Source organism: Eretmochelys imbricata, chromosome 1 (genome assembly GCF_965152235.1).
Source record: "Eretmochelys imbricata isolate rEreImb1 chromosome 1, rEreImb1.hap1, whole genome shotgun sequence".
NCBI classification, from domain to species: Eukaryota; Metazoa; Chordata; order Testudines; family Cheloniidae; genus Eretmochelys; species Eretmochelys imbricata.
In genome coordinates, this window is record NC_135572.1 from 100,188,236 (window position 1) to 100,210,368 (window position 22,133).

The window sequence follows — 22,133 nt, forward strand, 5'->3', positions numbered from 1 at the left end:
TGACCTCTTGAGGTCCCTTCCAACCCTGATATTCTATGATTCTATGAACCTCAACACTCTATGTGACTAGATCCCCACGACGTGCAGTCTGAGACTATGGTCAGTCCGCTGTGCACCGACTCTCACCCCTGCTTGCCCCCCCTTGCCCCTGCTTGCCAGGAGCCAATCAAAAAAAAAAAAAAAGAAGAAGAAGCCACAAGCAACAACAGGCAACAAACTAAAAGCCAAAAACTAGCCAACAACCAACCCACAAGCCAATTAAGCCAAAAACAAGCCCAATTTCTGCATTTTTTCACAGGTTTGGCATGTCTGGAACCTGCTTCTCTTTTGCTGGCAGCAGATATTAGCGGGAATCCTGGGAAGAGGGGGAAATGAGTGTACAGCTCATAACCCCACACACGAATAAAGTACTTTCACTCAGACCTCTTTGACGTGGGGGAGAGGGACGTGGGGGGCGGTCACAAGGCTTTAACAGGGTCCATAATGGCTTCATTGAGAGGCAGGGCTACATTTGCTGAGCTGCAGCAGCTAAAGTATCAACCAAGCTATAGGAGACTCTTTTACTACCTCCGTCTGTATGCCCAGATTTAAGGCCACTCTTTTCAACAGTTCTTAGTGTGCCTTATAGTAATCCGGGGAGGCAACATGCCCACTCCTGAAACAGACTCGGGGTGAGGCTGCACCAGCTGAAGACACTCTTCCTCCCTTTCTGCCTCAGCAGGATCCCACTGAGCCGGCTCCTATAGTTCTGTGCCAGGGTCAGTACCAGAGTGAAGACTGGTTATAGCCCAATGGCACGTTGGTGCCCTTCATTCCAAGGCCACCAAATAGGAGCACCTAGAGTAAGCTCCTGAAACTGATGGAAACCCACAAGGGGTTCCAAAAGGGCCACTGGACAAGCATAGGTCCCCAGCGGTGACCAGACCATGCACTAGATGGTACCCCTGTGCCAGGTCTATAGAAGGGTAGGAGCATCTTGGAGACAACTTCTCAAACAAGAGGAGTAAGACTCGACCTCTGACTCCAAGGATGAGTCCAGAGACCACAGAGGTACAGTTCGCACCAGCACCAGAAACCAGTGCTATCATGAAAATGTCTGCACCAAGGCCATCATAGCCAGTTTCCCTTTTGAAGGTACCGAACGATAACCTGAGGCAACAAGTGATACCAGTACCAACAGCGCTAGATGGTCTCTGGCCACAGCAAACACCTCTGGTGTGTTTGGCACCAAGATAGTATCGGTATCACACTGTATTGCAGATGAAGACAGCTCATCCAGTACCGGAGTCAACAGTGCCTGTGTAGGTCCAGGAGTCAACAATGCTGACTTCTGCAGTAGAGTAAGAGGAGTGGCCTGTCTTAGGTCAGCTCTACTCTGATCCCCAACCTGGCCATCTTCGGTGCCAGGGATCGACTCCTCTCTTCTCACTGTTTCTTGTGCCTTTTCCTAGGTGAACAGTGGCCAGATGGTGAACAGTGCCCAGATTTCGGTATGGTAAGAGGAGCACTCCTTACCAATGCTGAGGCATTCTGAGCTGAGTCAGACTGATCTAGCTCAGATGGAGGTATCAGTGCCACCTCCATGAGAAAAAACTATAGTCTGGCTTAAAGTCTCTGCAAATCTGGCAGCGATCCCCCAAGTGAGCTTCTCCCAGTCAGCCTGAGTGTAGGTCACTGAGGAGCTTACACTTGTTGCAGGAAGCACAAGGTTTGAAGGGACAAAAACTCCGCTAACTCACTAAATTACAAAATTTCTCTAAAACTACTTACAACTAACTATACAGGATCGGGCCAGATGGCTATAGGAGAGTAACAGAAGGCAGATATATTAGCCCCAGGCTAAGTAGGTCCCTTTTCCCTGGGTAAGGTAGCAGGGAAGGTTCCAGAACAATCAGGAACCTTATGGAGACAATTAAGACAGGCTGATTAGAACACCTGCAGCAAATCAAGAAGCTGCTAGAATCAATTAAGGCAGGCTAATCAGGGCACCTGGGTTTTAAAAAGGAGCTCACTACAGTTTGTGGTGTGCGTGTGAGGAGCTGGGAGCAAGAGGCACTAGGAGCTGAGAGTGAGAACGCAGACTGTTGGAGGACTGAGGTGTACAAGCATATCAGACACCAGGAGGAAGGTCCTATGATGAGGATAAAGAAGGTGTTGGGAGGAGGCCATGGGGAAGTAGCCCAGGGAGTTGTAGCTGTCGCACAGCTGTTCTAGGAGGCACTCTAGACAGCTGCATTCCACAGGGCCCTGGGCTGGAACCCGGAGTAGAGGGTGGGCCCGGGTTCCCCCGAAATCCTCCCAACTCCTGGTCAGACACAAAAGGAGTCGACCTGGACTGTGGGTTCAGAAAAACGGCCAAGCTGAGGGCTGCCGTGAAGCTCCAAGGCAAGCAAATCCACCAATAAGCACAAGACCCACCAAGGTAGAGCAGGAACTTTGTCACAACTGGTGTTGAAAGTGGGATCTGGTGTCCACAGCGCGGCGGAAGAAGGAGGGTGTTGGGGGGGGGGGAGGGAAGAGGGTTTTTTTTATTTTTTTTCCACCACAACAGAGGAGGTAGTGCGGTCACTGATACAAGCCACAGCTGCCCAGCAGGAGGCTATTCATGTCCAGGCAGCCGCCCATAAGGAGGCAGTGTGGCTGCAGCAAGAGACTAATCGCCTGCTGATGGACCAGGCTGCTCAAGACCGGGCTATGTTGCGGGAACTGGTAAACCAGGTAAAGGCCCTTACAGAGCTGAACTGTGGCCATGATGGGATGCAGATCATGCGGGCCAGCAACTGGCCACAGAAAATGACGCAGGAAGATGATGTAGAAGCATACCTTCTGGCCTTTGAGAGGACAGCCCTGCGGGAGGCTTGGCCCCAAGAACAGTGGTCTGGCATCCTCACTCCATTCCTGTGTGGGGAGGCCCAGAAGGCCTACTATGATTTGCCTGAAGAGGCTGCGGCAGACTACCCCCAGCTGAAAGCAGAGATCCTGGCCAGATCTGGGGTAATGACCGCAGCGCGGGCCCAGCGATATCATGAGTGGAGGTACCAGGAAAACAAAACCTCGCGGGGTCCAATTATATGACCTCATCCATCTTGCACAAAAGTGGTTATGAACTGAGTGAGTCCCGGAGTCCGGAGGAGATACTAGAGGTTCTGGTCATTGACCGGTACATGAGATGACTACCACCAGACCTTCGCGCCTGGGTAAGCCAGAACGAACCCTCCACCTACGCCGAGGTTGTCGCGCTTGTAGAAAGGCGAAGGATGGCAAGGGAGCTGACCCAACCAGTTAAGGAAGAAGCACCCTGGGTTAAACTAGCAGCACCAAGCCCTGGAGCTCGGGTGACTGGGACACCAGAACCCAGGTGGAAAAGGAGACGGGCTGAAGGCCCGCCAGTAGCCACCAAGAGTCAGAGCACTGAGGGGGAAGAGGATTGTGATGTTAGACTACCCAAACCAAGAGACCGGGGAATGCCTAGGGCTCATACAGATGTTATGCCTTTGGGGAGTGGGGACACATAACTGCACAGTGTCCCAACTGGAGAAAAGAGGAAGCCCTGAAAGTAGTGAGGCATCCACAGTAGACTGTCAACCCCCAACCTTCTCTGAAATATCCCCAGATTTGTTCTCCACTCCCAGACAGCGTAGAAAGATGAAAAGGGAAAGATGGGCAGCTAAGGCCTTGGGAACCCGAATACTGGCCCAAAGCCAGAGGGTCACTCTCGTAGGTAGGCGGACCCGAGCAGCTGAAAAGGAGGCCACCAAGGAGGGAGAAGCACCTGAGTCTGACCCACACCCTAACGCCTCTGAACCAGTAGAGGCAACAGAGACTGGCCCCCTAGATCTCGGGCAGATTAGCCGCAGGAGAGGAAATTTTGGACGGGACTAGGCTGAAGACCCAAGTTAGGACAACATTAGGAAGGAGGTGACCGAAATAGATGGGGTCCCAGTGGAAGGGAAAACCCACGGACCAGGACCCTACTTCATAATGAAGAAGAATCTCTTATACCAGGTTGCACCAGTACAGGGACAGAAGGTACAGCAGATCCTAGTACCTCAAAAACACCAGAATGCTGTACTAAATCTGGCCCATAGTCATCTTTTTGGGGAACATTTGGGGGTAGAGAAGACCCTGGCACGGGTCCTGCGACGATTCTTCTGGCCCGGAGTATATGAAGAAGTGCAGAGGTACTGTGCGTCCTGCCCGGAGTGTCAGCTGCACAGTTCCCGTCCCCACTTGAGGGCACCTTTAGTACCCCTTCCCATCATAGAGGTCCCCTTCGAGTGAATAGCCATGGATCTAGTGGGACCCCTGGAGAAGACAGCCCGGGGCCACCAATATATACTTGTCATTCTGGATTATGCTACTCGATTATGCTACCCCCTGCGGAACACAGCCTCTAAAACAATAGCTAAAGAGTTGGTGGGGATCTTTGCCTGAGTGGGGCTACCAAAGGAGATATTAACAGACCAAGGTACCCCATTTATGTCGAAGCTAATGAAGGACCTCTGTACACTGCTCCATATACATACCCTGAGAACTTCAGTCTATCATCCGCAGATCAATGGGCTGGTAGAAAGGTTTAACCGAACCCTCAAGGCAATGATAAGGAAAGTGGTAATTCGAGACGGGAAGGATTGGGACACCCTACCTTACTACCCTACCCTACCTTATGTTTGCAATCCGGGAGGTACCTCAGGCCTCAACTGGGTTTTCCCCCTTTGAATTATTATATGGACGCCACCCCTGTGGCATACAAGATATTACAAAAGAAATCTGGGAAGAGGAACCCAATGAGGGGAGAAATATAATTGACCATGTGTTGCAGATGCGAGAACGGATAGCCCGGGTCACCCCTATTGTATGGGAACATTTGGAAAAGGCGCAGGAGGCCCAGCGAACCCATTACAATCGCCAGGCAAAAGTCTGACAGTTCCAACCAGGGGATCGGGTGATTGTGTTGCTACCCACGGCAGAAAGCAAGCTTTTGGCCCAATGGCAAGGGCCCTATGAGGTGGTTGAAACCGTGGGGGAAGTAACCTACAAGGTACGGCAGCCAAGACGCCGGAAACAAGAACAAATTTATCCCATTAACCTCTTAAAGCCTTGGCACCAACGAGAGGCATGTGTAGTGGCCCAAGAGACCCCGATCCAAGGAAGTAGTATGCAGGAGCAGATCAGGATATCCACTGATCTGACACCAAACCAGAAGAAGGAGGTAACTGAGATGATCAACCGATACCAGGACGTGTTTTCAACCAAACCAGGCCGGACCAGCGAAGCATATCACCATATCATCACAGACCCTGGGGCAAAGGTAACTTTAAGGCGCTATCGGGTCCCAGCACCAAAAAGGGAGGAGATCAAGGCAGAGGTAAAAAGGATGTTGGAGCTGGGAGTCATCGAAGAGTCCCACAGTCAGTGGTCAAGCCTGATCGTGTTGGTGCCCAAATCCAATGGCACCACTAGGTTTTGTAATGACTTTCGCCGGCTGAGTGAGATATCCAAATTCGATGCATACCCCATAACCCGTATCGATGAGTTAGTTGACCGCCTGGGCAATGCACGATTTTTGACCACCCTTGATTTAACAAAGGGATACTGGCAGATTCCCTTTGCCAAAGATGCGAAAGAAAAGACGGCATTCTCTACACCAGAGGGTCTGTTTCAATATAAAAGGAGTACTTGTGGCACCTTAGAGACTAACCAATTTATTTGAGCATGAGCTTTATTGGTTAGTCTCTAAGGTGCCACAAGTACTCCTTTTCTTTTTGCGAATACAGACTAACACGACTGTTACTCTGAAACCTGTTTCAATATACTGTTCTTCCTTTTGGACTGCATGGGGCACCTGCCACCTTCCAGCATCTTATGGACAAGCTCCTACGGCCCCATACCAGTTATGCAGCGGCATACCTGGATGATGTGATTATTCACATCCCCGACTGGGAAACCCACTTAGGAAAGGTGGAAGCCGTTCTAGACACACTAAGACAGGCTGGCCTCACAGCCAACCCAGCCAAGTGTGCTATAGGGCTAGCCGAGGCTAAATACCTTGGCTACACTGTAGGAAGGGGCATGGTCAAGCCACAACTAAACAAAACTAGAGACTATCCAAAATTGGCCCCAGCCGAATCGGAAAAAGCAAGTCCTGGCATTCCTGGGTGTGGTGGGATACTACCGATGATTTATTACCCATTTTGCTACCAGAGCAAGTCCCCTGACAGACCTGATAAAAGCCCGAGGTCCAGACACGGTGAAGTGGACAGATCCCACAGAGAAAGCATTCATGGATCTACAGACAGCCCTCTACAGTAACCCCATGCTTATAGCCCCAGACTTCAACAAAGAATTCATTTTACAAACAGATGCATCTGAAGTAGGATTGGGAGCTGTCCTATCACAGATGGTCAGAGATGAAAAACACCCAATCCTCTACCTCAGCAGAAAACTCCTCCCGAGAGAGCAGAAGTATGCCGTGGTTGAAAGAGTGCCTAGCTGTGAAATGGGCCATGGAAACACTACGTTATTACCTTCTTGGACGACGGTTTACCCTTGTAACCGACAACGCACCCCTCCAGTGGATGCAGCGAAATAAAGAGAAGAACACAAGGGTGACCAGATGGTTCCTGTCCCTACAACCTTTCCAATTCACCATACAACACCGGGCTGGAAGCCACCATGGCAATGCAGATGGCTTGTCACGAGTACACTGCCTGACGTCCCAAGTTGCCCAACCCCATAGTGTTGAGCAGAGGGGGGGGGCGATATGTGACAGGGTCGGGCCAGATAGCTATAGGAGAATAACAGAAGGCAGATATATTAGCCCCAGGCTAAGTAGGTCCCTTTTCCCTGGGTAAGGTAACAGGGAAGGTTCCAGAACAATCAGGAACCTTATGGAGACAAATAAGACAGGCTGATTAGAACACCTGCAGCAAATCAAGAAGCTGCTAGAATCAATTAAGGCAAGCTAATCAGAGCACCCGGGTTTTAAAAAGGAGCTCACTTCAGTTTGTGGTGTGCGTGTGAGGAGCAAGAGGCACTAGGAGCTGAGAGTGAGAACGCAGACTGTTGGAGGACTGAAGTGTACAAGCATCATCACACACCAGGAGGAAGGTCCTATGGTGAGGATAAAGGAGGTGTTGGGAGGAGGCCATGGGGAAGTAGTTCAGGGAGTTGTAGCTGTCGCACAGCTGTTCCAAGAGGCACTCTAGACAGCTGCATTCCACAGGGCCCTGGGCTGGAACCCGGAGTAGAGCGTTCCCCCCAAATCCTCCCAACACCTGGTCAGACACAGGAGGAGTCGACCTGGACTGTGGGTTCAGAAAAATGGCCAAGCTGAGGGCTGCCGTGAAACTCCAAGGCGAGCAAATCCGCCAATAAACACAAGACCCACCAAAGTAGAGCAGGAACTTTGTCACAGCAGAAACATGCAAAACAGAAAAACATTGACAGGGCTTGCCAAAGCAAGGATAGCAGTTCCAGCAACCGTCACATGCTAATGTGTGTGTTATTTACCACTCCACTAATTCTTGTGTCATCTACAAACTTTATCAATGATTTTACATTTTCTTTCACATTAATGCACTGAACAGCATTGGGGGGAAAAAACAGATGCCTGTGGGACTCTACTAGAAAATTCCCAGTTAGATGATTCTCCATTTACAACTACTTTGACATCTCTCAGCCAGTTTTTAATGCCTTTAATATGTGCTACAATTATTTTTTAATCATGAATCAAGTACATTGTATAATACTAAATCAAATCTCTTACAGAAGTCCAAATATATATGAAAGTCATAAGGGAATGGATAACACTTAATAGGAGACTATGTATGCAAAAGGAGCCTAAGAACAAAAGTAATTTCTGGTCACTGACGCTATTGGGGTGCCTAAGAAAATGGACTGTAAAGCAGTGAAATGCACCTTGACGGACAGAGGGGCACTCAGGAAACCCCAGAGCATCAGAGCTCCCACCTCAAACAGTCAGCACCAGCTGCACCCAAGGGCTAAGGGGTCAAGTCAGAAAATTCCAGAATTCCCAGTCAGAACCATCCAGGGTTCTACGGCTAGAAGCCTCCTCTTTCATTTACGCTGGGAACTGCAGCAGCTGCCAATATCTTTATAAACTCCTGATGTGATCATAACTCATTCAACTCTGAAACCTAGACTAATTCCCCCCCCCCGCCTCATTTATTGTATTGCCACTGATTCTTGACCCTCCCACCCCCTTCATCCCAAGCCTGTCCTGCCATAGCAACCCTTCAGCTGGTCAACTTAATTATTCATGTCCATTATACTAATTGCCCTTGTCTCCTTTTACCCACCTTCCTTCTCTTATACCAACAGCCACTTCCCCCTGCTCACCATTCTTCTGCCCCACTTCGACCAATGAGTGCTGACCAAATGTATTCCCATTGCACTCTTTCCCTATACACACACACACACACACTCAAGATGTACCCCAGTCATGCCCCTGTATTTTGTCTGTAAATTGCATCCCAGTCATCTGTTTTAGATTGTAAACTCTTCAAGGTAGGGATGGTGTCTACTACAATATAAGGCATAACACCTTCATCTGAAAGAGTAGTTAGAGATCTTTTTTTCCTACCAGCATTGTTTCAGCCTTATATTTTCTGACTGCCTCATGAAGTTGTGCGTTCTCAAGGAGAGCATCACCTTATTGTCATCCTCATTGGGAGGAACTACATTCATGTCAAGACAATATGACCACGTGTATTCAGATCTGTTAAATAAAACCAGTTTAATGCTTGCAGTCCTCCATAAGAAGCACATTCACCACTGGTCCTGCAGGAGAAATGAACTTTATGGGAATTTGGAACATTTCCTTTGTGAATAAGGATGAGGAAAAGATTGATTTCTCCTTAAAGAGGGAAGAAGGGCTCAGAATTCTGTGAGTTAATCCCCGAGAGGAGAAATTCCTATCTTGCCCTTTCTGAAGGCGCTGTTTCACATATCCACCAACACTTAGGAGATTTCAAGAGGGGAGTGGAGAAAGACTAAAAGCAGACTCCAATTCATTTTGTTTGGCCATATGCCTTCACAGCCTTCCAGCGGCTTTTTAGACTTACTCTATACCTAAATTTGCATCAGGTCAGTGGTGGGGAATCAGGTCCAAAACCATGCATGCTGCCGTGTGGTTGAATTTCGGTGATTGGCTTTTTCTCAAGTTGCCCTAGACAACAAGACCCAGGCCACAGGAATCACACAGTGGACTGTTCTAGCGGGAATGGTCATGTATCTTCTGGATCCTAAGAGCAAATCTGTTCTCAGTATGCAAGCAACTGAAGATCCCAGAAATCCTGATTGGCTAATAAGGAGTTGGGGGTTTTTTTGTTTCTGTTTTTGTTTTTAAGGGCATTCATAGCCTCAGAAATGAAGTAGAAAATTCCTAGAATGGCAAAAGTGGACAAAAATTTTTATTTAGGATATTTTCTGCCCTTTGATTAGCTTCTAAGCCATTTTTCAAGAGAAAAATGAAAGCTTTAAGCTCCTGCATACACTCTCAGTGAAAAAAAGAAAATTGAGTAACACAAATGGGATAAAGTCAGAGAAAAATAGCACCAAAAAGTATCAAGCATAGTTGTGCTACCTTCTATGTGAAAGCATAAGAGAAACCTCAAACATGAATCTTTCTGCAGAGAAGAAATACCTTTTTGTCTTTGGCATTATTAAAACTCATCTCAGCTTATTTACTGTCAAGAAGCGGATTATTTCAAAGAAAATAAATGAAAGCCAAGAGGTGATCAGTAAAGCTTGTAATTTCAAATGAAACACCAACCAAAACCCATACAGGATATATCAGTCTTCATTTCAGGCTACTCTGCTAAATACCTTCTGCAAATAAGTTACAGGTTAAATTAATTTTTTGAGCCATTCAGGTCAAAAACAGGTCCAAGTATAAACAAATCTCAGTTTTAAAAAAACAGACTGCTACAAATCAAGGCCTGACATTAACCTGGATACAAAGCAGGTACTGAGTTATTTCTAATTGTTTTATGCAATTTTATTACATTTTCAATGCATTCTAAAATTGAACAATAATTGAAGAGTGAGAATATTCTAAGTTTAGACTGATCTAAATATACTACTGCTTGACCTCAATGTCCCCAAAGACAAGTCTGTTACTTAAACAAATTTGATTTCTTCCTGCCTTTGAGTAAAGTGGCAAAACAGACACATACACTATTTTATTCTTAAGCTGGGTCTTGAAGCAGACTCTTCACAAACTATAAACAGTTCACGCTGTTTTTAGGGTTAAAAGAAAATATTTCCCTTTCTATTGAAAACTATTCTGCTATTCTACTGATGTCCTTGTCCATAAAAATTTGATGGCTGAACAAAACCTTTCATTGTAAAACACAAAAACAAGCATCATCTTACCTTTAAATAGGATCCATAATATTTGGTTACATAAGGACTGTCACACTGACTCAGCACTGTGATTTCTTGTTGGATGTCCTCTATTTCATCTTCCGCCTCTTCGAGATCAATAATTTTTATAGCAACCACTTTCTGAGTCCGATTGTCAATTCCTTTAAAAACCTCACCAAAAGAGCCCTTGCCAATTTTCTCCAATTTTGTAAATAGTTCTTCTGGATCTGCTTTTAGATTCTGTTAAATTTACAAAAAGAAAAAGATATTCAATACTTGCAGTGTTACAAACAAAAATGTTAATGCTTCTAAAGACAAAGATTAGTGACTTTCCACAACTCATTAGATCCTATGGAATCTTTTATGTATAATGCTACTCTCCCGCCTCTAGAACTTATCTGTCTTTTCTGCATGCTTTATTTTTCTGTTTTTCCACAATTTACCGCTGTGCTCTCAACCTGTTGCTCCTCCAGTTCAGATGCAATTTGTGTTCCATTCTTTACCGGATACAAAGGTATCTTTGAATTACTGATTTTTTAGCAGATTTTTTAATGCAACCCAATTGCTACTCAGTACCTGTCAGCCTTCCTCCAAATTCTAATTTAAATGGTTACCCAAAACCTTGTCAGTTTTCTGTACCAGCAATCTAGTTTAACTTAGTCAAGTCCATCCCTTTTGAGGAAAAGGAGGGCTTATACAAAAAGTTCAATACTGCCTAATAAGTATAAGCTCCTCTTTTCTAATACTATCTGCTCATCCAAGCTGTCATTCAGGGTGGATAAAAATCAACAATTTTTTTTAATTAAACCTTTTTTTTTTATTTAAATTGAATTTTTTAAAATTAAATACAGCTTTTAAAATTTGAAATTGACAACCTATGTTAAGGTCTACACTTATTATAATCTATTAAAATACTTTGTATTAAATACAACAAGTAATATTAAACAATACACATCTGCTGACAAGTTTTAAAGAAAGTCAAACCACTGAACTTATGAATGTCACTAGCTAAGCACCTAGAATCAGTTTGTTAAATGCTAAACGAGTTTTTGACAATAGATAGCCTCTTCATGCATTTTCTTCATGCATGCAGTTTGTTCAACTAGTTCACTTCAATAACTAGTTCATCCAAAATTAAGAAACCAATTGGGAGCTGAAAAAGCTGAAAAGCTCGTTTTCCTCCTCCAATATATGAATAAAAACTAGGTGTGAGAGGATGAGATCTACTAGTTCTAAAATCTTGAAGGACAATTTGACCAGAAACAATCAACCCGTTCAATTCACTGTAGATAATGCTTCCTTTATTTAATATATCATTTAGTTTTAAATGCAAAACATGTTTTGATAAACTTACTTTTTGTTTATTATGTATCCAAAACATTTAAAGTAATTTTATTCAACTAAAAAAAATTTGAAAATGTGTTTTTGTGCATTTTGTGCAGGCGACCGGCTTGGCTTAACGGTGAAATCCTAGCGGATCTCAAACATAAAAAAGAAGCTTACAAGAAGTGGAAGGTTGGACATATGACCAGGGAAGAGTATAAAAATATTGCTCGGGCATGTAGGAATGAAATCAGGAGGGCCAAATCGCACCTGGAGCTGCAGCTAGCGAGAGATGTCAAGAGTAACAAGAAGGGTTTCTTCAGGTATGTTGGCAACAAGAAGAAAGCCAAGGAAAGTGTGGGACCCTTACTGAATGAGGGAGGCAACCTAGTGACAGAGGATGTGGAAAAAGCTAATGTACTCAATGCTTTTTTTGCCTCTGTCTTCACGAACAAGGTCAGCTCCCAGACTGCTACGCTGGGCATCACAAAATGGGGAAGAGATGGCCAGCCCTCTGTGGAGATAGAGGTGGTTAGGGACTATTTAGAAAAGCTGGACGTGCACAAGTCCATGGGGCCGGACGAGTTGCATCCGAGAGTGCTGAAGGAATTGGCGGCTGTGATTGCAGAGCCATTGGCCATTATCTTTGAAAACTCGTGGCGAACCGGGGAAGTCCCGGATGACTGGAAAAAGGCTAATGTAGTGCCAATCTTTAAAAAAGGGAAGAAGGAGGATCCTGGGAAGTACAGGCCAGTCAGCCTCACCTCAGTCCCTGGAAAAATCATGGAGCAGGTCCTCAAAGAATCAATCTTGAAGTACTTGCATGAGAGGAAAGTGATCAGGAACAGCCAGCATGGATTCACCAAGGGAAGGTCATGCCTGACTAATCTAATCGCCTTTTATCATGAGATTACTGGTTCTGTGGATGAAGGGAAAGCAGTGGATGTATTGTTTCTTGACTTTAGCAAAGCTTTTGACACGGTCTCCCACAGTATTCTTGTCAGCAAGTTAAAGAAGTATGGGCTGGATGAATGCACTATAGGGTGGGTAGAAAGCTGGCTAGATTGTCGGGCTCAACGGGTAGTGATCAATGGCTCCATGTCTAGTTGGCAGCCGGTGTCAAGTGGAGTGCCCCAAGGGTCGGTCCTGGGGCCGGTTTTGTTCAATATCTTCATAAATGATCTGGAGGATGGTGTGGATTGCACTCTCAGCAAATTTGCGGACGATACTAAACTGGGAGGAGTGGTAGATACGCTGGAGGGGAGGGATAGGATACAGAAGGACCTAGACAAATTGGAGGATTGGGCCAAAAGAAATCTGATGAGGTTCAATAAGGATAAGTGCAGGGTCCTGCACTTAGGACGGAAGAATCCAATGCACCGATACAGACTAGGGACCGAATGGCTAGGCAGCAGTTCTGCGGAAAAGGACCTAGGGGTGACAGTGGACGAGAAGCTGGATATGAGTCAGCAGTGTGCCCTTGTTGCCAAGAAGGCCAATGGCATTTTGGGATGTATAAGTAGGGGCATAGCGAGCAGATCGAGGGACGTGATCGTCCCCCTCTATTCAACATTGGTGAGGCCTCATCTGGAGTACTGTGTCCAGTTTTGGGCCCCACACTACAAGAAGGATGTGGATAAATTGGAGAGAGTCCAGCGAAGGGCAACAAAAATGATTAGGGGTCTAGAACACATGACTTATGAGGAGAGGCTGAGGGAGCTGGGATTGTTTAGCCTGCAGAAGAGAAGAATGAGGGGGGATTTGATAGCTGCTTTCAACTACCTGAAAGGGGGTTCCAAAGAGGATGGCTCTAGACTGTTCTCAATGGTAGCAGATGACAGAACGAGGAGTAATGGCCTCAAGTTGCAGTGGGGGAGGTTTAGATTGGATATTAGGAAAAACTTTTTCACTAAGAGGGTGGTGAAACACTGGAATGCGTTGCCTAGGGAGGTGGTGGAATCTCCGTCCTTGGAAGTTTTTAAGGTCAGGCTTGACAAAGCCCTGGCTGGGATGATTTAACTGGGAATTGGTCCTGCTTCGAGCAGGGGGTTGGACTAGATGACCTTCAGGGGTCCCTTCCAACCCTGATATTCTATGATTCTATGATTCTATTTTAATTGAATTCCAATCTCCATCCAAATGCAATTTGATACAAATCACATCTAGTTAAATAAGAAAATGCATCATTCACCATTTTCTAACATAATAAAAAGTAAAAATCTGAATTACTGTAAGTTAAACTTTATAATTGCTTAAATAAATGGGGAAGATATAGTGCATCCTCCTGGTTAGTGACAAGCAACACCAAATTCAATGCAAAAACTATATTTAGTTTCAAAGCAACATGTTTTAATGGTAATCAACCAATGAGAATCACTCTCTCTTAGGACAATAACTAAAGTACAAATGCAAAACATGATTAAAACTGATTATTTAAATCAAGGTTTCCTACTTGTTGATTTAAATTATTAAAATTGGTAATTTAAAATTGCTTTACTTTAAATTAATCCACCATGCTTTCAATTTGGTCATGCATGTGGAAATGAAAGCATTTCAAAGCATATTAACAGGTCTATTTTTTTCCCTAATAACTAGGGCCCTACCAAATTCACAGATATTAAAAATCCATCAGACCATGAAATTTGGTCTCCCCCTTATGAAATCTGTTTTTTTGTGTACTTTTACCCTACACTATACAGACGTCAAAGGGGAGACCAGAGTTTCTCAAATTCAGGGTCCTGACCCAAAAGGGAGTTGCAAGGGGGTCACAATGTTATCTTAGAGGGGGTCGCATTATTACCACCCTTACTACTGCCCTGCCTTCAGAGCTTGATGGCCAGAGAGCAGCGGCTGTTGGCCAGGCACCCTGCTCAGAAGGCGGTGCCCTGCCAGCAGCAGTTCAGAAGTATATACTATGCCACCCTTCTGTGCTGCTGCCTTCAGAGCTGGGTAGCTGGAGAATGGCAGCTGCTGACTGAGGGCATAGCTCAATACCATACCATGCCAACCTTACTTCTGCACTGCTGCTGGGGCTCCTGGCAGCAACCACTGGTCTCCAGCTGCCCAGCTCAGAAGGCAGCCGCTGCCAGCGGCAGCGCAGCAGGAAGGGTAGCAGTGCCGCAACACCCCCCCCCCACACACACACACACACAATAACCTTGCAACCCTCCCTCAACTCCTTTTTGGGATCAGAAACCCTACAATTACAACACTGTAAAATTTTAGACTTAAATAGCCAAAATCATGACATTTACAATTTTTAAAATCCTATGACCGTGAAATTGACCAAAATGGACCGTGAATTTGGTAGGGCCCTACTAATAACCTAAGACTTCAAGTATGAACTCTGGTCAAATGTAATCAGCAAGCATGTTTTCTTCACTACCTCTAGTCTTTGTACAAACACAGGCATTTCATTCATTAGTAGCATTGTCAAAGCTTTCCTAGTCATCATTTTATTGTTCACCAGCCACCAAAGGCTATCTGCAATCTATTCACCTTGACTTGGTTGAATTTCAGTTCAGCTCTCCACAAGCAGCTTTGATCTTCACTACATTCCTCACAGAGCTGTGTATATACATATTTTCTTGGCAGCAGCACTGACACATATTTAGACACAATATGAAACCAGTTCATGCAGATCTGTCATAAAGAAGCCTCAAGCCTTCAAATTCAATATATCGTTTCTCTTTACTTTGAAGTGATCGTTTCAACAGCATCAGCAACAATTACTTCCAAGAAAGATTTTGCAGAGCAAAGTTTTGTGGCCTCTCTCCCCCCTACAGTCTGCAACAGTTTTGCTTTCAATTATATGCAGGAAGGACTTATTTCCTGCAGCAGGTGGGAAACTTAAATTTAAGACAGAAGCAGGATGCAGAGAATAAACTGTGGTCAACTGTACTCAGTTGCATCTAGTCTTACTATCATTTTTTAAAAAGCAGATGTTAACTACAAATGACATTTCAAATATTTCGATCTATTATCTAGGGCTGCCATCTCTTCACAAATAAAAAACGCCATCTTATAAAATTTTGGCCATCTTATAAAATTTTCAAGGTGAATGGGGATATCGTGCAACTACAAATTTTAAGATGACAGCTACAATACTCTATTAAATATGTTCCATGGAAAATAAGACCTTGTGAATTCCAGATTAATTTCTGGAAGTTTTTACAACAAAAGGGATGCAACTTTCACTTACAGTACTATAAATTCACCTTAATTGGGGTAACTACACTCTTGGGATGTGTCCTGGTGAACACAATTCGCCTAATGATAGCAGTGACTGCTGCATTTTAAGGATTATATTAGCAAAATATGTGCTTAATGAAGATGCATTTAGCCAGTACCAAGGAGTTAAATATTATTTCACCAGGTGTAAAATGAGTTACATGGGGGGAGGGATAGCTCAGTGGTTTGAGCACTGGCCTGCTAAACCCAGGGTTGTGAGTTCAATCCTTGAGGGGGCCATTTGGGATCTGGGGCAAAAATTGGGGATTGGTCCTGCTTTGAGCAGGGGGTTGGACTAGATGACCTCCTGAGGTCCCTTCCAACCCTGAGATTCTATGATTCTATGAGTTTCAATTATTTAATTCAGAAATTTATAAATTCTAAAAAGAAAAGCAGGGAATCATTTTTATTCAGTACAGTTCTCCTAACATATACACACACCCTGTCCTCCCCATTTTCTGTCTTTCGTACAAACTTAGACTATTATTATTCAATTAAGAAATATGCTACTGATTCTTTTTCAAAAACTATGCCTCAATCCAAGCCAGTTAAACAAAAATTGAGACAATGTTACTACTAAAAGACCTGTTTAATTTGCACTAGATTTTTGTGGCAGATCTTTAAGAAGTCACAACCAAAAGAAAAACTACTGAACTAAAATGTAGCAGAGAACAGTTGTGGGATATCAACAATACCCATTACAGACACTGTCGATATTTATACAGATATAGATGTATACATACATACGCACAATTGTATCTGTGATAAATTGCATTTGTCATTCACTTTGATCACTTTGCTTCATTCTGACTATAAGTAACATTCCAAAGGCGACTGTGACCAAAAGCACCCCGTACTCAAGCCCCTCACCAGTGGTGGGCAACCTGCAGCCCATCAGGGTAATCCACTGGCAGGCCGCCAGTTTTTTTACATTTGCACGGCCACTGGCAGCTCCCACTGGCCCCGGTTCACCGTTCCTGGCCAATGGGAGCTGCGGAAAGCGGCGCGGGCCACAGGGACATGCTGGCCGCCACTTCCCACAGCTTCCATTGGCCGGGAACGGCGAACTGTGGGCGCTGAGAGCTGCCGGCAGCCGTGCAAAAGTAAACAAACTATCTGGCAGACCGCCAGCAGATTACCCTGATGGGCTGTCTGCAGCCCGCAGGCTGCCCACCACTACTCTACACCCTATTGAAATAATCTTTGTATAAAATATATGCTTTGTGAGGTACTATTTGAAAACAACACAGTGATTATTAATATTCTTGTATAATGTATGTACAAAACGCACATTAAGAGTTATGAACATACGATGAGATGATGACTTAAATGTGTTTACCAGACAAGTTTGGGGAGGGGGTAAAACCTATTTCTCAAAGACAAAGGACAAGCCGGCACTTCTAGCCAGGTGTCATCAAAGTTGACTAGCAATCACCTGTCAAGTGACCAGTCTTTGTTAAAGAAGGGGGGCAGGAATAGATCAATCTGCATTTTAGCAAACAACAGCATGGAACCTCTTTCATGACGAGACTCTGTCTCTGTCCTTACAGCTGGAATGAACTTTATATAGGGGTAACCCTCAGGAAAATGCATTTCAAAGGGTGACAGACTATAAAAGTGAGGGGCAAAAACACCTCAAGCTATCTCTTTCTCTTTCCTAAGATGACAAAGGAACCAGCCTTTTGACTTAGGAGGGAGATCCTGACCTGAGAATTTGTTACCAATGTTGCTGGGAACCTGTGATAAGAATTTTATCTTGAACCAAGTCAAGCTTGTTAAGTTTAGCTACTAAAAAGCATTTTATCTTTATTTCCCTTGTAACCATTTCTGACTTCAATACCTTATACTTAGGATGTAAATATCATTTTAAGGAGTACTCGTTTAAACTATTAAAATTACATTGGTTAACCAGTTAACCGATTCAGGCCTCACAATGCGTAGAATGGCACCTCTCCCCTGCCCCGGACAGATGGGAAAGGGCAGCTGAGCTTATACAGGGGTAACAACAGGCCTAGCCAGGAGACCTTGGGCAGTTAAGGGGGCCCAGCACCCCCCTCGCATTCTCAGTACCCTCGAATAGGGAGAGGGGCCCCAGGCACATGATGCAGCCTCCGCAGCCGCTCTGTGCCACTCCAGCAGCAGCTTCCCTTCCTTTCAATTATCAGCTGAAGCCACAGCACGGACCAGCGCACCTTCCACCTCTGCAGCCAAACCCCTTCCAGTGGTACAGGGGTAGGCCGGGAACTACTTAACGCCCTCCCCCCATGAGGCCCACAGTCCCTGCCCTTCCCTCTGCCTAAACGCACTCCCCTTGCCTGGCTAGCCACCCCTCACAAAGCCCCTGGACCTGTGGTTTGTTCTTCCTGCTTCCCTGTACTGCCAGGCATTTCTTGGTCTAGCAAGCAGTATCCTTCCACCAGCGTAATCACCCCTGGGTCCATGTAAGTATTTCCCCTCAGGTCAGCAGGGCTGGAGGGACTGTTTTTACCAACAAAGGGGTATACAGAACCCTCCCCACTGCTGGGGCAAAGACCCCGCTGTGCTAGAGCGTTAATATCAACCCAGCCCCTTTAACAGGGGGCTGGGCTCCCAGTGACCTCTCGTGATGCCCATCCCTTCCTGGTTGCCAGGAGAACCTGTTTGAGACCCATGCACAGGCCCTGGCCCCCAGCAAGGACTTCTATCAGCTGATCATCAGCCGGAAGAAGGTGGATGAATGAGGGAGGGTTAACAGTAAGATTAATACTTATCGGTTAATTGTTTAATATTTTACATCCCTAACTTGTATTCAATTAAAATCTCTTTACAGTTAAATAAACTTGTTTTATTTTTAATCTAAACTAATCCAGTGTAGTATTTAAAGTGAATTGTTTGAGAACTCCAGTTAAAGTAGCAAACTGTTGAATATTGACCCTTCACAGGGGCAAAGGACCTTTCATGTCTAAACTGTCCAAGAAAGGGCTGGACAGTGCAGAACACATATTTTGGAGGAAATTCAGGACTGGGAGTGTGTTGGGGTCATCCCGCAAGCAGTAACCCAGACTGGTGGAGGCCAGAGTATGACTGGAGTATTGCTGACAGGATTCTGGGGTCAGAGTTTCTGGACCAGGGCTGCAACTACACAGAGACACTCAGGATGTGACCTGCATGCTCTTAGGCTGTTTGTGAGCAGCCTTGGTAGGGAGCTACAGCAGCAAAGCATTCTGAGGCACCCAAGATTGCAGGACAGTCAGTGACACAACCCCTCACTAGTCTGGATTGCACCCCGGAACGTGCCAGTAGGAGCACTTAGGCACGTTGCCAGCCAGTGGATTCCACAGCCGTAAATTAAGAGCCCATGTTTCTTAGAATATTGCACAGGGAGAGCTAGGTGCCTAACAATGGGATCCATAAAAGCCAGCATGCTGAATAAAGAGACACCTAAATTAGCCAGTAGGAAATGCCAAGGAAAAAGGTGTGGCCTAAGACCCACCCCTCAAAGGGACTGAGACTGTAAACCTTGTCTCCTGAAGTTAGGCACCTAAGCCCTTTCTTATACAAAACACAGGAAGATAAGGAGGCACCACCTCCCCTTATAACTTTTAGCCCAGTGGTTAGAGAACTCACTGAGGATGAGACACACCCAGGTTCAAATCCCACCTCTGCCTGATGGGAGGAAGGGATCTGAACATGGGTCTCCCCATTGCTTGGAGAGTGCCCTAATGGGCTATCGTGTATTCTGGGGCAGGTCTCACTCTCTCCTGATGAAGCTGTTCTAATGTGTATAAATAATTAAATATTCATTGGAACAGAAGGTTGGAACTTGGGTCTCCCACCTCCCAGATGAGGGCCCTAATGACTGGAATGTAATCACTCAGTCTCTGGCCCAGTGAATATTTAGTTATACACACACACAATGGAACAATTTCAACAGGAGAGATTAAGACCTACCACAGAATACCTCAAAGCTCAGTGGATAGGGCACTCCCTGGGAATGGGGAGACCCAAACTGAAATCCCTTCTCCTTAGGCAGAGTAGGGAATTGAACTCAGATCTACTACATCCCAGGTGATTGCTCCAGTCACTGGGCTAAAAGTTATAAGTGGGGTACCAGCATCAATTTCTCATCCTCCTTTTAAGCATGCTCTGAGAATGCCTACCAGACCAGGTACCACAGGCTATGCCTAATTTGAGGATCCCATTGGGGATTAGGCATGAGAATGGCTAGAGTGAGGAAGCTAGGATATACTCTCTGGCAGATTTTTAGACACCTAGAGAACTTTAACAGCAGAAACCTAGGTGCCTAGAGTTAGGCAGCACCTGAGCAGAGGGTTTTAAAGGATGTCAATGGCACCTAGAAGGTGGACTTAGGCATGTATATCCTTTTATGGACCTAGCCCAAGTTTTTAAACAGCTTTAAACTTGTCACAAAAGTTTTCTTCCCCCTAGTGTGTAAGTTCCCCTCCTTTCTTCCTCCAAGGAAGTTACAAAGGTCTGAGGCCCAGAATAGGCAACATTTAGCATCACCCTGCGGGGAGGTTCCCAGATACTCAGTGGGACCCTATTTCCAGCCCTGAAAGTTCCTACAAAGCCATGTCTTAAAGGCACAACTGTTTAAATACAGAAAGCTATAAAAAGTAAGCCGAACTGATAGAGAATAGTCTGTTTTTCAGAAATGTTAAGCACCAACAAATCCAACTGAAGTTAACGGAACTACACAGTTTCAGCATCAAACCATAAACCACCTGGGTTTTTCAGACAAAAGATACAAAACAGTCCCATTAAAATGTTTTAAAATTCTAAAACATTTGTTACAGAAAAGCTATTTTACATGTGACATATACAAAATACAGTGGCATAGTATAAAAGCCTTATTGAATGACCCGTCTACACACCACTTGTGAGTAATACAGTCATCTCAGATTCAAGCTGATATAACTTTTATAGCATATCATCATGCATTCTCTCTCCACCCTCTATTATATTTGTGGCATTTTTTTTTTAATTAAACTACTGGAAGTGAAAAACCTGTTCAGTCATCAAGTGTGTGATTAAAAAAAACCTGACACCACCAGTATGCTACAAAGCAGATACCAGAATATTTTAGACGCATTACAGCAAAAGAAAGAAAAGTACATAGGTGCCCTCAAGAATTTTAAAATGATGCTGTAATAATCTGCTTCCATTTTATTTTTAAAGAGATTATTTACTAATGCTGTGTATTGACCTATACTAATCTACATTTCAGAATTTAGTCACTCTTTCTATACATTCCAGTTCACTGGAAGGCTGAATAGTAAGAAAAGCCACTGTTTCAGAGGTGTTGCACCCTCACTGTAGCATTACTGTGGAAGGAAAAAAAACTCGCCGTAGTTGTCAGAAAATACTTCCCTCCCAAAATGTGAAGGGATGAAACTAAGCTTCCTGTATCTTCACATCCTGTGTCCTACCTGTCACTTTTAACAAAGAAATTGGGTCATTTGCCTCCTAGCATCCACATGGTTTTCCTGCTATAACAGCCTCATTTTTAATATAATCACCTACAGCAAGCTCATGTTAAACATCTGGGCTGCAAAAACACCAAAGTGTTATACCAGCAGTGATCTGGATCATTTTTTATTATAATGTCTCTCATATCTATTTTTGTTTACTAAGAGGAAGAGACTAATTTATTCTGTAGTTGAGTTGAATACCTTTGATAAACAAAATATGTATCTTACAGTGAAAACAATCACTTTCCATAATCTCACGTTCTTAAGACCTTCTTTTGTTGATTTTATATATAATAAGGATGTAAATACCATTAAAAATATGTCATTTAAATGGTTAACTGTTTAAGAGGCTGGGGCCCATCTGGCCAGCGCAGCTCGGCCCACTTCGGCTGACGTTGGGGTTAATGGTTAAGGCAGTTAACCGGTAAGACTATGCTTCTACATCCCTAATATATAACCTACTAAATTCATTTTTTCTTTTAAAACTATTGACTAGAGAAAAGTAAGGATCCATGCTGAAACTATACTACAAAAAGAACCGTGACACTACATTATTCTCCCCCTTTGTGGTTTCTGAATTTAATTTCATATATTCAATCCTCTCTGGGAACCTATTCCATTCCGATTCTATGCAGCTAAGAGAAAATAAAAAAAAAAAAATTCATTCTGAAATGTTTCTAATCCTTTACATTAATTTCTCCAGAGATTTCCCTATAGACA

At 44.5% G+C, this 22,133-nt stretch overlaps 1 protein-coding gene across 2 annotated transcripts in view; it reads right to left on the reverse strand.

Moving 5' to 3' along the window:
- STK24 (serine/threonine kinase 24) overlaps positions 1-22,133 on the reverse strand; it is a 139,384-nt gene that overhangs the window by 106,666 nt on the left and 10,585 nt on the right. The window contains exons 1-2 of one of the 2 annotated variants that reach the window (XM_077812844.1): positions 15,211-15,348; positions 10,399-10,629 (exon numbers count right to left, since the gene is read on the reverse strand). In XM_077812844.1, the coding sequence (XP_077668970.1) occupies positions 10,399-10,629; positions 15,211-15,348 (369 nt within the window). Of the gene's footprint in view, positions 1-10,398; positions 10,630-15,210; positions 15,349-22,133 lie in introns of those variants that run through there. The other variant, XM_077812852.1, reaches the window with a different exon arrangement.